Raw genomic sequence first — 15,595 nt, 5'->3', positions numbered from 1 at the left:
AGAGCGGTCCGTGGTATGTCGGGCTGGATTCCTGTTCAGAGCAGGAGCGCACGGCGTCATTGGTTGCTATGACGCTGTGCGCTTCATGCCGCCGCTGCTTTACAGTAATACACTCGTATAGATCGTACGAGTGTATTACTATAGTGCACGGCGTCATAGCAACCAATGACTCTGTGCGCTCCTGCTCTGAACAGGAATCCAGCCCGGCATACCACGGACCGCTCTCGGCCGCGGAACACGACTGTGTGCATTCGGCCTAAGCTTGCTTCCATTCACTGCAGTCATCCGGCAAAGCCACCGCACAGTGAATAGACCCTTCTGATTCAGTCCAGTATTTTACTGAGAACAGCTGATCGTCGGGGTGTCGGACCCCCACCGATCTGATATTGATAACCTATCCTGGGGATTGGTCATCTGTACCTAGGGCTTGTACGACCTTTCACAATAGCAGCATATATTTCTTAATGTCAGATCTGTGGCAAAGGAAAAGATAAAAACTACAATATTCTTTAGATCTCTTCCTCTGCCCCCAACCACTAGTCTGTGTCGAGATGTCCATGACTCCCTCTGATAGGAGTCACAAACGTGTTGATGTGGACAGATACTGTATGTCCTATTACTATTCGCAGCTGGATCATGTGACATGGCATCACATGGACATCAGGGGCCATGTGAGGGCAATGATTCAGAAAAAGGGAGCACTTCTATGGTATATTGCAAAGTTGTTGTTTTTTTCTTTGTTTTTTTCCTTTCTAAAGGTCAGAAACCTTTTATTATCTTCAACTGAAATTAACTCCAGAACTGACTAAATTTATTGGAGATTTTCTGTCTTTTTTTTTTTTTTTTACTATAATCGCTATGGGTTTCAATACATGTAAAAAAAAATAAAAAATAAAGAAACTTTGCAGATAGTTTCGATATTAAACAAAAAAATTTAATAGTTCTGTGTGCACAACATTTCTGGCCTATACATCTCCATGGTAGGAATGAGCGAATCGATTTGCATAAAACTGTGTTCTAATACCGTACAGTATTAGAATGTATTGGCTCCAATGAGCTGAAGTTATTGCTTGGTACCTTGGAATCAAACCAGAGGTTGGGAAATGTTTTTTTACAGTACAAATTAATTTATGAAGTTATTACGCAAAGTTTCGTGAGACTTCGTGAAGCAATAACCGGCTCATCGGAGCCAATACATTCTAATACTGTACGGAGCTCCTGCTTTATGCGTATCTATTTCGGATGTTTCATCCGAAGTCTATTTGCTCATCCCTAGTTATGGCCTATGAACATAACCTGTTATTTAACTTCCCCTGCCTCAGCAGTTTTGTACCTATGACACTGGCTGACCTGTTACATGTGCACTTGGCAGCTGAAGACATCTGTGTTGGTCCCATGTTCATACGTGTCCGCATTGCTGAGAAATATGATGTTTTAATATATGCAAATGAGCCTCTAGGAGCAACGGGGGCGTTACCATTACACCTAGAGGCTCTGCTCTCATTGCAGCTGCCGCGGCCTCTGCACTTTTACAGGACCAGGCAGGAAAAACATCATCACACCTGGCCCCAGTAATTAAAGTGGAGAGAGCGCAGTTGTTAGAGAGAGCAGAGCCTCTAGGTGTAATGACAACGCCCACGTTGCTCCTTTGCAAATTCTAAAACTAAATTTTTCTCAGCAACGCGGGCACATGTGAACCCTGGACCAACACAGACGCCTTCAGCTGCCAAGCGCACATGTAACCGGTCAGCCAGTGTCATAGGTACAAAACTGCTGACAGATGCCCTTTAACCTTCAGGCAGTGGAACAGGAGGCTGACTACATACAGGTTGTGGTGGTAGACTGTAACCATTGAGACAGAGGTCTGTATAGAAGCTGTGTATACAAAACAGAAGGACACTATCTATGTGCAAAGTTGCTGTATTTTTATTTGTACATCTCTTTTTTAAAGTCCTGTATAAAACAAATGCAGGGCATTTCCTCTGTACTTCCCTGAACTGGGAACTTAGTGTGTTCATGAAATGTATCTGTCTGCAGAAAAGCACAAGCAGCTTTACCATAAAATCATAAAATGCAGAATCTCTACCTAAATGTCAGTGAGGGAAAGTTAGTGTCAACGGGGTTTGAGACTATTGGCTGCTTTCTTTCAGACACTGTGCCCCATTTGGTATTAGATCTCAGTCCCATTCAAGCGAGCATGGGTCTATTTCTGGAAGGCACAGTCATTCCTTTTGCAATCTTGTACAAGCCCTTGGAATATACACATGAATCATTTTTAAATTAAATTGTGCCCGGTTATGGACTGCTGACCAAAATTTGGCAGCATGATCAAGAAGCCAGAAGTGGAATGGGTCAATATGACCAGTAATAAGTCTATGAGGCGTTATTTACAGACTGTAAACCATATTCACAAATCTCAATAGCTCTGTATATAAGGCTTTGCCTGCATCCGTACCATGGCTTCCATGCATACTTTTACTTGTAATGAGGTCCTTTGGGGTACCATTATGGTTTCCAATGATTTGATGGTAAGAGTAGTTAATAGGGTTGTGCCGCAAACAATGTTTTTCATTTTTCAAAGCAGCACGTGACTCTGAATACTTTTCTCATTGCATGTAATACAAGTTTTCTTTCTTCTTTCTCCGTCCAACTCGCATGCTCTTGGTTTAAATTTTCAAAAGCCACCCACAATATCTTCTGTTAGGAGTTGCAGCAGAAAGGACATGCCCCCTGAGAAAGGAAACATCCCCTGAGAAAAGACATGCCCCTTGACTAAGGACACCTCCCATGAGCTGCCAGCTTGAAACAATTCTAGCAGAACAATTGGGGCAATGAATGGGGAGATCTCTGGATCCATGTGAGGTACAGGGCTACTTTTTTAGTTTTGTTGGAGAGAGATTGTCATGTACTATGTGATGTCTGTTTTTTAAATCAATCATGGCATAACCCCTTTAAGAATCTGAACCAAACCTCCAACGGCAGTATGATGAGAGCAAGACTCTGTCAAAGTCAGTACAGTAAAACAAGCAGGTCTGTAGAGTCGCGCAGAATGAAAGAACTTGTGTCTAACACAGACATGCTCTAACCCATGCTTGTCCCCTACTTGTAGCTCTCCAGCTGTTGTGAAACTACAACAAGCAGCATGTCCTGACATCTGCACATTAAATAGCTGCTCTAACCTAAGCTTTGAGAGACGCCCGGAATGCCAGTGTAACACTATTGTTCTCAGTAGTCCCTCTGGCACAAATAGTCTGAAGTGCACGGAGTGGGGCAAGGTGAAGATGCTGTCATAGTGCCCCATTGTTTGTCTGTTTGTAGGTGACATTTTTAAATGTAGTGGTAGAACCTTTGAACAGCGGGTTGATACCCCCCTGAAAGAGAAAACAAACACAGGTTACATCATAAAGGGTCATTACACCTAAAGACAATTATCTGTTACATGGAGGTACTGTCCTGCAAACACAGGGATTAATCCAATAAGTAATTATGTCCGTGGCCCATGCTCACCACTGCCCTGCTACATTGGGTGGGAACAGGTGCTGCTCCATCCACCGTGTCTGTCATAGTTCCTGGGTTCCGGCAGCGGGAATTGTTTCTGTGTCCTGTGTGTCTATTGGGGATATTCTAGATTGAATCTCAACTCGTTCTACAGTATTACAAGGGTTAACCCTCCTTTGGTTCTGTGTGCAGCTGCTTCTAATGTGTTAATGAGCTCTGCTATACTGTATATGCTGTGCTGTTTGTTTCCTTCTCTGCCTGAGCGATAGATTTATTAGCTTGCTAGATCCTGCAAAAGTGCTATAATTTGCTTGTATGCTCATGTACCGACTGGTAAGTTCCATTCTATCTAACTATAGCTCTGCCATGTTTGCTGCCACCTGCTGGCGAACCAGGTACATTACATATGAACAGTTGCATAACAAGATTATAGATGCACAATGTGGAGGACCTGGACAAAAATACATAAGATGAGATTGTGTTAACCCATTAGAGATAGTAGCAGGGTGCAGGAGTGGTAACACCACTTTGGGGTGTTACAGGATCTCTATTATGCTGTTTGACCTGGGGTCTTGGTACGGTCTGAGGTCTGGATATTGAAGTCTGAATTATGGGGTTGGGTCTGGATTCTGAATTGTAAAATGGCGTATGCATGCACTGTTGCAGGCCATACCCTCTGTTCTCACTGTAAGATCTTTATAGTGAGGGCAATGTACTGGGAATATTCAGTCCAACCCATGGCAAGGCAGTCTCCAACAAACGTGTTGTCCCACGAATGCCACCCTACCTAGCCACTAAAACCGTCCTTGTTGTGTGAGCTCTTCTTGTTTTGCTGTACTACGGTTATTTTGGTCTTGCTTGGACCCTTTTTAACTGATATATATTTTAGTACTTATATTAAAAGTTAAGCTTTAGGGGTTGCCCTCAGTGATACCTATTGTTATAGTAACGGTCTGCGAGATATTATTTTTCAGTGATTTTGATTTTTCAGTCTCCAACAAACCCAGTGCGGTAGCAATCCACACCCCAATACCCATAGCAATCCACACCCTGATAAACCCCACCCTGTCAAAACCGACGTGTCCCTAGAAAAAATGTACAGTTGGTAACTAAGGTATAAAGGTCCGTGTGTTTGGGGAATTGTCTCTGTATATCAGGGGCTAGCACTATATATAGAGGAATGTGTCTCTTGGTATATATGGGGAGGCTTTGACTGTCACTGTGTTGTATGCAGGGTGCTGTGGAAGCCACCGTGTATTAGTGGTGTTAGATGACACTGTTACTGGGTGCTATCATTTATAATGGTCCCATTATTTATATATACAGTACAGACCAAAAGTTTGGACACACCTTCTCATTCAAAGAGTTTTCTTTATTTTCATGACTATGAAAATTTGTAGATTCACACTGAAGGCATCAAAACTATGAATTAACACATGTGGAATTATATACATAACAAGCAAGTGTGAAACAACTGAAAATATGTCATATTCTAGGTTTTTCAAAGTAGCCACCTTTTGCTTTGATTACTGCTTTGCACACTCTTGGCATTCTCTTGATGAGCTTCAAGAGGTAGTCCCCTGAAATGGTCTTCCAACAGTCTTGAAGGAGTTCCCAGAGATGCTTAGCACTTGTGGGCCCTTTTGCCTTCACTCTGCGGTCCAGCTCACCCCAAACCATCTCGATTGGGTTCAGGTCCGGTGACTGTGGAGGTCAGGTCATCTGGCGCAGTACCCCATCACTCTCCTTCATGGTCAAATAGCTCTTACTTTCAAAGTTTTCCCAATTTTTCGGCTGACTGACTGACCTTCATTTCTTAAAGTAATGATGGCCACTCGTTTTTCTTTACTTAGCTGCTTTTTTCTTGCCATAATACAAATTCTAACAGTCTATTCAGTAGGACTATCAGCTGTGTATCCACCTGACTTCTCCTCAACGCAACTGATGGTCCCAACCCCATTTAAAAGGCAAGAAATCCCACTTATTAAACCTGACAGGACACACCTGTGAAATGAAAACCATTTCAGGGGACTACCTCTTGAAGCTCATCAAGAGAATGCCAAGAGTGTGCAAAGCAGTAATCAAAGCAAAAGGTGGCTACTTTGAAGAACCTAGAATATGACATATTTTCAGTTGTTTCACACTTGTTTGTTATGTATCTAATTCCACATGTGTTAATTCATAGTTTTGATGCCTTCAGTGTGAATCTACAATTTTCATAGTCATGAAAATAAAGAAAACTCTTTGAATGAGAAGGTGTGTCCAAACTTTTGGTCTGTACTATATATATATATATATATATATATCTATCTCTATCCTGTTTCAGACATTGTAATTAGTGTTGAGCGAAGCAAATCATCTGAAGTGGAGTTCGATCTGAGTTTTAGGAAAACTTTGATTCTAAATGAAGCCGAATTACCTTGCACTTCCTGGTAATGAATCATTTTTCCTAAAGTGGCGGATGGAGTTGTCTTACAAAGAACGGGAAAAAGAAATATTCACCTCATCCACTTGCTCACGCAGAGGCAGCCTGCTCCTCTCTTGATTGAAAAAGACCTGCCGAAGGACCTGCGCTGAACGTGATGATGATGATGTCACCACTCGCTCCCAGTGTAAACACGTGGTGACGTCATCACACGCGGGACAGGTCTTTTTCAATCGAGAGAGGAGCAGACTGCCACTGCGTGAGCAAGTAGATGAGGCCATATTCCTCTAGCGCAGTGATGGCTAACCTCCGGCACTCCAGCTGTGGTGAAACTACGACTCCCAGCATGCTCGGTTCATTTCTATCGAGTTCTGAAAACAGCCAAGCAAGTGGTCCTCTTGGGAGTTGTAGTTTTACCACAGCTGGAGTGCCGCAAGTTAGCCAACGTATTACTGTTTTTAACTTCCGTTGCACTTCTGTCTAAGCATGCATTAAAAACGGCCCCGTTGATTGATAGGCTGAATGGGGTTTTAACATAGCGATTCGTGACAATCTACTAATCTAATTTCTTGTCAAACTTTGGCAAAGCTGCCGAATTGCATTTTTTAAAACCTCGCTCATCTCTAACTGTAATATTACATTTACATTGAAGATGAGGATTATTATTTCTGGATACATACCTGCCACTTGGCTTTTGCCCTTTCTGCTTCAAATTTAGCGACTTCTTTACGATCATGATAGGACACCAGCAATTTCCATATACACAGCAACACTATACCAATCAGTGCAATAGCGATTGTGACTCCCACGAGGATCATGGGGATGTTTGGTGGGGATGGACAATCTTAAGAGACACAAAATTAAAATGATCAAAACGGACTCTCACTACAGAGCGTAAAACATGTTATTGCTGCCTATGGAGTTTTAAGTGACACATTTTCCTAGTTATGCTGCAGAACTGATAGATTTCTCATGCAAGCTTCATCCATTTCATATGTATTTTTTTTTAACTTAATAACCCTACCCCCACCTTTTATGCTGTCTTTTCCTCTATCAGCATCTTTCTTTTTGCTGATCTTCACAGAAACCTCAACCCATCCTCTAAGTTCATATCCCATTACTCAGTGACTTTGTGACTCCGCCATTGATCCGCACTCATTTGCAGCAATAATTGGGTCACCTCTGCTCGCGTGAATAGGGAAATCCCAGTGATGACCTTTTCTGGGGTTTGCAGCTCAGACATAATTGTGGGTGAGGCTGCAAGCATAATGCATTGTCTTATATCGTTCATTACAGTAATAATTGCAGAGCACGTAATACAGAGGTTGCATGCTGATTCACTGGTGATGGATGATGTCCCTTTTGGTCCTATTTCAATCTTAATAGGAGCAGCTATAATAGAAAATGAATCTCTAAGTCATGGACCGCTCCTTCTGGCTATGCACTAGGCAAATTAGCTCTCCTCCAGAAAGAAGAAAACTCTATAGAGAGCTACCATGTAAATCCGTGTCCTACCTATTAAAAAAAACCTTGAAACGTGACTAAGGATATCAGCCAAAGCAGGGACACAATCTGTATACAGCTGTTTTACAGCTATCCCCCCTTCTTGTTATGGAATAGGGTGCTGGTTGACTGGGGCAGATGCCTTTGACAAAGATCTTGGGGGTACTGGTTCTCCTCGTGGAGATCCAGCAGACGTAACCTTACAGGATATGCTTCCTGGGAAAAGTCTGCAAAATAGCTCTCCTTCAGAAGGAAGAAAACTGTCTCTTTAGTGCCACCTATGGGTAGCTAACCTGTATGTCAGTGTCTGACCCAGTAAAGAGCCTGTGTATCAGTTTTGGCCAGAGTGTTCCTGAAATAATTTTACTTAAAGGCGTTGTCTTACTTCAGCAAATGGCATTTATCATGTAGACCAGTGGCATAACTAGAAATGTCTGGGCCCCACAGCAAGTTTTTGAAAGGGACCCCCCCCCCCCCTTCCCAAATAACTTCTTCGCAACCCCTATCTCCCATGCAACCCCCACTCCTGAGGCTAGTCAAGATCGCTCTCTCAGACAAGGCCCGGCAGCGGCTCCGAACGTTTCCTACAGTCTCTGTATATAATGTCATTGTATAATACTGTTGAGGGGGCCCAGACAATAAAATCTTTTAGTTCTCCTCCTGGGTGGGCCCCTTCTGAATTTATGCCCCAAAGCAGTCTGCTCCCCTGCTTTCCCTATAGCTACACCCCTGATGTAGACAAAGTTTAAAGGGTTTTCTGAGATTTAGTTTTTTACTGATGACCTAGCCAGGTCACTGGACTAGAAAAAGCTGACAGAAGGCTGTGGCGCTACTGCCTTCCTCAAACAGCTGATAGGCGGGGGTCCCGGGTGTCGGACCTTCACAGATAAGATATTGATGACCTATTCAGTATTAAAATCTCAGAAAACCCCTTTAATACAAGACACTAATGTATTGTGATTGTCCATATTGCCTCCTTTGCTGGCTGGATTCATTTTTCCATCGCTTTATATACACTGCTCGTATCCAGAGGTTACGACCACCCTGTAATCCAGCAATGGTGGTCATGCTTTCACACTATGGGAAAAAGCGCTGGTCTCTCTGGTGGCCGGGACCGTGCGAGTGCACATATGCACACCTTGTGCCTGGGCTGTAGTGGTGGCCGTAATCCCTAGAAACGAGCAGTGTATAATGTGATGGAAAAATGAATCCAGCCAGCAAAGGAGGCAACATGGACAATCGCAATACATTAGTAAGTGGGTTTTGTATAAACTTTCTCTACATGATGAATGCCATTTACTGAAGTGAGACAAACCCTTTAACAGCTAATTAAACAGACTTATTAAAGGGGTTATCCAATTATGGGAAACCACTTAAATCTAGTCCCTGGGGGGGTCAGCTGTTATTGCCAGGAAAGTGACAGACTGTAGCACATTTTTTCTGCAGAGCAACAGTTACACAGCCGGGCCCCTATTCAAATGAACTAGTGACCTGGTAATATCTGGTTTAGCCGAGGTGTCAGATCAGAAGCTGCACTAATAGTTAAAAAGGCCCCAGGGAAGAGATGTCCTTGTATCATTTATATGCCCCAATAGAAAGTATGGGTAAAAGTCCTCAGCTACTTTTTCTCTGGTTATTCATAAAATGGCCACTAGATGTCACTAGTCACTAGCTCAGCCACAATAGAAAACTGGTTAGTAAGGACTTCTAGTGCATCTAGTGCAGAAGACCAATCGCAGTTGTAATTTTGTAAGTTACATCAAAGGACCAAACCGAAAATAAGACTACGGTTACATAATAAAATTCCATCCAGGATGCATGACGAGACTAAATTTACTATTTGCTTGTTTAAAACCGCTCTGCCATTTTGTGTAGCTGCGGATAATGATGTGACGGGAACTGCACCGTCATCTTTCAGGTTAATGCCCTGTTAAGAATAAGATACTGTATGCTGATGCATTTCCGACCCAGCTTGCTTTTCAGCAGTAATTTAGATAAAACACTGTAGCGGGGCTCCAATGTGCAACTTGAACATAATAAGCAAATCCTTAAAAGCAAAGCTGAGAAAAATGTCTGTTTGATGGCTGGCGTCGTTCTACAGGGACCTCGGAACGGTTGCACAGCATTCCATAAGCTCAAAGGGTCTCATTTCGGAGCTGTAGGAATTGATCAATGCGCCATATGACACCTTCGCTTTAAAAGACAGCTGGGGAGTGCTGACAAATGAACAGACCGATGATTTCTCATGGGGTTTTGTGTCAAACAATAGGAGAGAAGGACTGAGATCTACAGAAATACATTTCAAAGTGCTTCCCGAGACAAATGCTGCGAATGCTAGGTGCCCACTCGAAATCGGATGTATTACCGGACAGGCATGGATGGGCATGTCGCGGGATGCATGATATGGACATGTGATATGGAGTATTAACACCACGGGTGGTCTTGGTGCTGATGGCGGTGACTGGGAACGTTACCAAAAACTAAAACGGGACAACGGTCTTACAGTAAGAAAGTCCAGATGCCTCCTTAAAGGGCGGTGGTTAGTGTTACACTTGACAATGGACTTGATTTGAGGGGCGAAGGTCCGTGTAATGAGTATAATTGTTACTTTGTATTCCAATACATTGTCTCGAAAGAAATATGGAAAGCTTCAGGATACTGGGAGACCTACAGGAGCTGATCACGTGGCTCTAGATCAAGGGTCCACTTTCGTCCTCCAGGTATTGAGACTACAGCCCTCAGCATGCTCCATTTATGTCTATGAAAGTTATGTCTGTGAACAGTCGAGCAAATGTGCATGCTGGGAGTTGTAGTTCCACGACAGCTGAAGCACCAGGGGTTACCGGCTCCTGTTTTAGATGATGTCCACAGGTCCTTCAGTAGCTGGTGCTGCTCAACATTATGGGAATCAGAGGATGGATCCAGACTGATATTGTGACTACCCGACAGATTTTATATAAAGGGCTTTTCCAGGATTTTACATTGGGATAGGTTGTCAATTTAGGATAGGTGGGCGTCCCTACCCGTGGAACCTCCACTGATCTTGAAGATAAAGGGGCTGCAGTACCCATCTCAGTGGCATGCCTATCCATGCAGCCATGTCTGGTACTGAAGCAATGTCCACTTAGCTTCGCTTAGGCCGGGTTCGCATCATCCTAATCACCGTTTAGTTTTCAGTTCTTGTGATTCGTCAGAAGAAAGAAAAATGAACTAAAAAATTACCGGATCCTGTATTTTAAGCATCCGTTATGCTTATTTTGCATGCAGGACTTTTTTTCTCGTCTAACATTAAGGATCTCAGATGGGAATGCTAAAACCGATGCAAAAAGTGCATGACTGAGCATAACGGATGCTTAAAATACAGGATGAGTTTTTTTTTTGTTTGTTTGTTTTTTTCTTTTTTTTTTCTTTCTTCTGACGAATCACAAGAACTGAAAACTAAACGGTGATGCGAACCCGGCCTAAGCGAAGCTAAGTGGACGTTACTTCAGTAACAGATCAGATCACAAGAACGGAAAACTAAATAGTGATGTGAACCCGGCCTGGCCAATTTATACAGTGGCGGATTTCGGCCTTTCCAATGCAAAGAATGAAATCTGTGTCTAATCTGCAGCATTTTAGGAACAAAAAGGCGCCACTTGGTGCAGAAAAAATGCAGCATATTTTATAATATGTGCAGCTAATCACAGTGTGCAATAAGCCTTTAGGGATGAGCAAACTTGTGTTTCAAGTTCGGCGTACAAGGTTGGGGTCATCTAAGAATTCCGTTACGGATTCCGCTACCACGGACCATAACTTTTATGGTCCGTGGTAGCAGAATCCGTAACTGAATTCTTAGATGACCCAAACCCGAACCTTGTACGTCGAACTTGAAACACAAGTTCGCTCATCCCTAAGGCTTATTGCACACGAACGTGTGTGCTCCGTGGCCGTATTGCGGACCGCATTTGCGGAACCACAATACACGGGCACCGTTCTGTGTGCATTCTGCATCACAGATGCGGACCCATTCACTTCAATGGGTCCGCAAATCCGGAGATGCGGAATGGTGCAGAACTGAAGTGCTTCCGTGGGGTTTCGTCCCGTACTTCCGTTCCGCAAAAAGATAGAACATGTCCTATCTTTTTGCAGAACGTCCGGATCGCGGACCCATTAAAGTGAATGGGTCCGCGATCTGCTGCGGATGCCCCACGGTGGGTGTTCGTGCATTGCGGCCCGCAGCACGGCCACGGGGCGCACACGAGGCCTAATGGTGGTACCTACACCCCCAGAGGATACGGTATGTAGACATAAAGCGGTCATGTGTATGAGCCCTATGTGAGAAAGTGTGTAGAAGACCTGTCTTCTGATTTTGTAATATTATTTGACTTTTAATGTATAGCCACATGTAATCAATAAACCCGATAAAACCCATTTCTGTTCTCTTCGCGTCGCAGCAAATGAGACCGGATCCATACGTTAAATGCTTGCATTGTTTTGGCCAAGTATATTGTCAGGCAGAAATAATTTGTCAGTTTTTTTTATTCCCCCCTCCCTTACATTAGAATCCTTGACAGACGATATTAAATGCCTACCGTTTTGGCGTATGTTATAAATGACTTTCTTTCCTTCCTCATCCGTCGCCATCCTAAATGTAATAGTGCATTCATTTTCACCTTGCATGGTGCAGAAAATAGATTTATCCTCCGAGAAATCTGAAGGGAAGAGAAAGAGACAGGACAAATAAAATGCATGACATCAAAACAGGCGCCTTGATGGATTGTCATGTCACGCCGAGCTCGCCAACGGTTGAGACAGGAGTCCACGGAAGAAATTGCCAGAGAATGTTCAATATTTTCTTGTTTTTACCCTCGGTTTCAAGGGAGAAATCTCAGCACCGACTGAGATTATTCTTGTCTGAGGATATCCAGCATATGTCAGTCACCATTCTCCATGTAATGTACTCGAGGGGGAGAAAATGGCTTCCCCATTCAAAGGAACTTGACTATGGGGCCTGTAATGAGCTAGAGGCACATAATGGCCTCATTTGTGCTTACGGAGAGCGTGTTCTCCATTACATCTGAGTTACCTGAAGACACTTGAGTGCAGACAGAATTTCTTATTTGGAGACTCTGCGATACCCTCAGGCGGCCTCTTACTATGCATGGCTTGGCTGACATTGTCACAACAGTTGGAATCAGTTAAGTTAAGAAAACAAGGAATGTCGGCGGCTCGCGGTAATTTGACTCGCTTGAAGAAAAAAGTTATTTATGGTAAAGTTCTCGTTCTGTAATGCGCTAGTCCCTGTATGGTGGCAGCTGGACGCTGATGGAATCCCAAATGTGGTGAGGACACAACCTCACCTATAGCATCACCGCCAATTATATGCAAAAGCACGGTATCTAGGTTATGTAAGTGTGTGTGTATGTGTGTGTGTGTGTATATGTATATACAGGGAGTGCAGAATTATTAGGCAAGTTGTATTTTTGAGGATTAATTTTATTATTGAACAACAACCATGTTCTCAATGAACCCAAAAAACTCATTAATATCAAAGCTGAATATTTTTGGAAGTAGTTTTTAGTTTGTTTTTAGTTTTAGCTATTTTAGGAGGATATCTGTGTGTGCAGGTGACTATTACTGTGCATAATTATTAGGCAACTTAACAAAAAACAAATATATACCCATTTCAATTATTTATTTTTACCAGTGAAACCAATATAACATCTCAACATTCACAAATATACATTTCTGACATTCAAAAACAAAACAAAAACAAATCAGTGACCAATATAGCCACCTTTCTTTGCAAGGACACTCAAAAGCCTGCCATCCATGGATTCTGTCAGTATTTTGATCTGTTCACCATCAACATTGCGTGCAGCAGCAACCACAGCCTCCCAGACACTGTTCAGAGAGGTGTACTGTTTTCCCTCCTTGTAAATCTCACATTTGATGATGGACCACAGGTTCTCAATGGGGTTCAGATCAGGTGAACAAGGAGGCCATGTCATTAGATTTTCTTCTTTTATACCCTTTCTTGCCAGCCACGCTGTGGAGTACTTGGACGCGTGTGATGGAGCATTGTCCTGCATGAAAATCATGTTTTTCTTGAAGGATGCAGACTTCTTCCTGTACCACTGCTTGAAGAAGGTGTCTTCCAGAAACTGGCAGTAGGACTGGGAGTTGAGCTTGACTCCATCCTCAACCCGAAAAGGCCCCACAAGCTCATCTTTGATGATACCAGCCCAAACCAGTACTCCACCTCCACCTTGCTGGCGTCTGAGTCGGACTGGAGCTCTCTGCCCTTTACCAATCCAGCCACGGGCCCATCCATCTGGCCCATCAAGACTCACTCTTATTTCATCAGTCCATAAAACCTTAGAAAAATCAGTCTTGAGATATTTCTTGGCCCAGTCGTGACGTTTCAGCTTGTGTGTCTTGTTCAGTGGTGGTCGTCTTTCAGCCTTTCTTACCTTGGCCATGACTCTGAGTATTGCACACCTTGTGCTTTTGGGCACTCCAGTGATGTTGCAGCTCTGAAATATGGCCAAACTGGTGGCAAGTGGCATCTTGGCAGCTGTACGCTTGACTTTTCTCAGTTCATGGGCAGTTATTTTGCGCCTTGGTTTTTCCACACGCTTCTTGCGACCCTGTTGACTATTTTGAATGAAATGCTTGATTGTTCGATGATCACGCTTCAGAAGCTTTGCAATTTTAAGAGTGCTGCATCCCTCTGCAAGATATCTCACTATTTTTGACTTTTCTGAGCCTGTCAAGTCCTTCTTTTGACCCATTTTGCCAAAGGAAAGGAAGTTGCCTAATAATTATGCACACCTAATATAGGGTGTTGATGTCATTAGACCACACCCCTTCTCATTACAGAGATGCACATCACCTAATATGCTTAATTGGTAGTAGGCTTTCTAGCCTATACAGCTTGGAGTAAGACAACATGCATAAAGAGGATGATGTGGTCAAAATACTCATTTGCCTAATAATTCTGCACGCAGTGTATAGCAGAAGGACCCGGCTTCGCACAGGTATATTTCATCTATTTCATTTATTGTTTGCGTGTGTCATTAAAAGATATCAACAGTATCCCCCATAACAGTGACCTCCACAGCCCCCCGCCCCCTTAACAGTGACCTCCACAGCCCCCACCCCCTTAACATTAACCCCCCAACAGTGCCCCCCCTCGTTAAAATGTGACTTCCACAGCAGGCCACCCCCTTAACTTTGACCTTCACAGCAGCCCGCCCCTTTAACAGTGACCTCCACAACACCGCCCCCGCCCCCCCTAACAGTGACCTCCACAGCGGGGCATGATTGTCTGTAGTTGACAATTAGTATACACTTAAGGTCATGTTGGTTACCTCAGCCTCTACAATACTGGATAAGCGTCGCAATCAAAATCATATTAACTCACTTATAAGCTGCTTATACTAAGAATGTCCCTCGTTGCCTATAGCAACCAATCAGAGCTCATTTTAATGACCTGTAGCAAAACAGAAGCTGAGCTGTGATTGGTTGCTATATGCAAGCTGATGAATATACAGGCCAACTGCCACAACAGCCAACAGACAATGGCTCCTGGAGTTTGGCGGTTAGGTTACTAAGATTTTTTGGCAAATAATTGGACAGCGCCGGGGGAAAATTTTCACTCAAAACACACTCTATGACGTTCCCCAAGTCATAGGGGGCGGCTGTGCAAAATTTCATGATTGTAAATGCGACGGTGCGGATTCCTTTAGTGGACATGCATGCATACATACTCTTAGATATATATTAAAGGGGTTATCCAAACTATAAAACATGCCCCCTTAATGCCCGGACCCTCATATAGAGTATACTTACCCCGCTCCTGGGCACCTTCGTCGCTCTTGATTCGCGCACGGCCGCCGCTGCATCCCCCTGTAGCGTCACCTGCTATGCTAGGGAGATGTAGTACTGGTGGCCGTGCAGGGATCGGGAGCGGGGTAAGTATACTCTGTGAGGGGCCCGGGCATTAGGGGGGCATATTTTATAGTTTGGCTAACCCCTTTAAAGGCCAGAGTGGCCCCACCTGTCCGAGATAAGTACAAATCGTAATATTATTTATATAGTAATATAATTTATGCCCAGATGTACTAATCCTGTATAATTTATACACAGGGTAAGCTTAGACTATACAGTCTTAATACATGTCGA

At 43.5% G+C, this 15,595-nt stretch overlaps 1 protein-coding gene across 2 annotated transcripts in view; it reads right to left on the bottom strand.

Moving 5' to 3' along the window:
• Nucleotides 1-2,852: 2,852 nt before the first annotated feature.
• ITGB6 (integrin subunit beta 6) overlaps nucleotides 2,853-15,595 on the bottom strand; it is a 100,118-nt gene continuing 87,375 nt past the window's right edge. For both annotated transcript variants that reach the window (XM_040441623.1, XM_040441622.1), the window contains exons 14-16: nucleotides 12,001-12,120; nucleotides 6,604-6,767; nucleotides 2,853-3,371 (exon numbers count right to left, since the gene is read on the bottom strand). In XM_040441623.1, the coding sequence (XP_040297557.1) occupies nucleotides 3,288-3,371; nucleotides 6,604-6,767; nucleotides 12,001-12,120 (368 nt within the window). In that variant the 3' untranslated portion in view covers nucleotides 2,853-3,287. The remainder of the gene's footprint in view (nucleotides 3,372-6,603; nucleotides 6,768-12,000; nucleotides 12,121-15,595) is intronic.

Source organism: Bufo bufo, chromosome 7, assembly GCF_905171765.1.
Source record: "Bufo bufo chromosome 7, aBufBuf1.1, whole genome shotgun sequence".
NCBI classification, from domain to species: Eukaryota; Metazoa; Chordata; class Amphibia; order Anura; family Bufonidae; genus Bufo; species Bufo bufo.
This window is presented reverse-complemented; position numbering and strand designations above follow the sequence as displayed.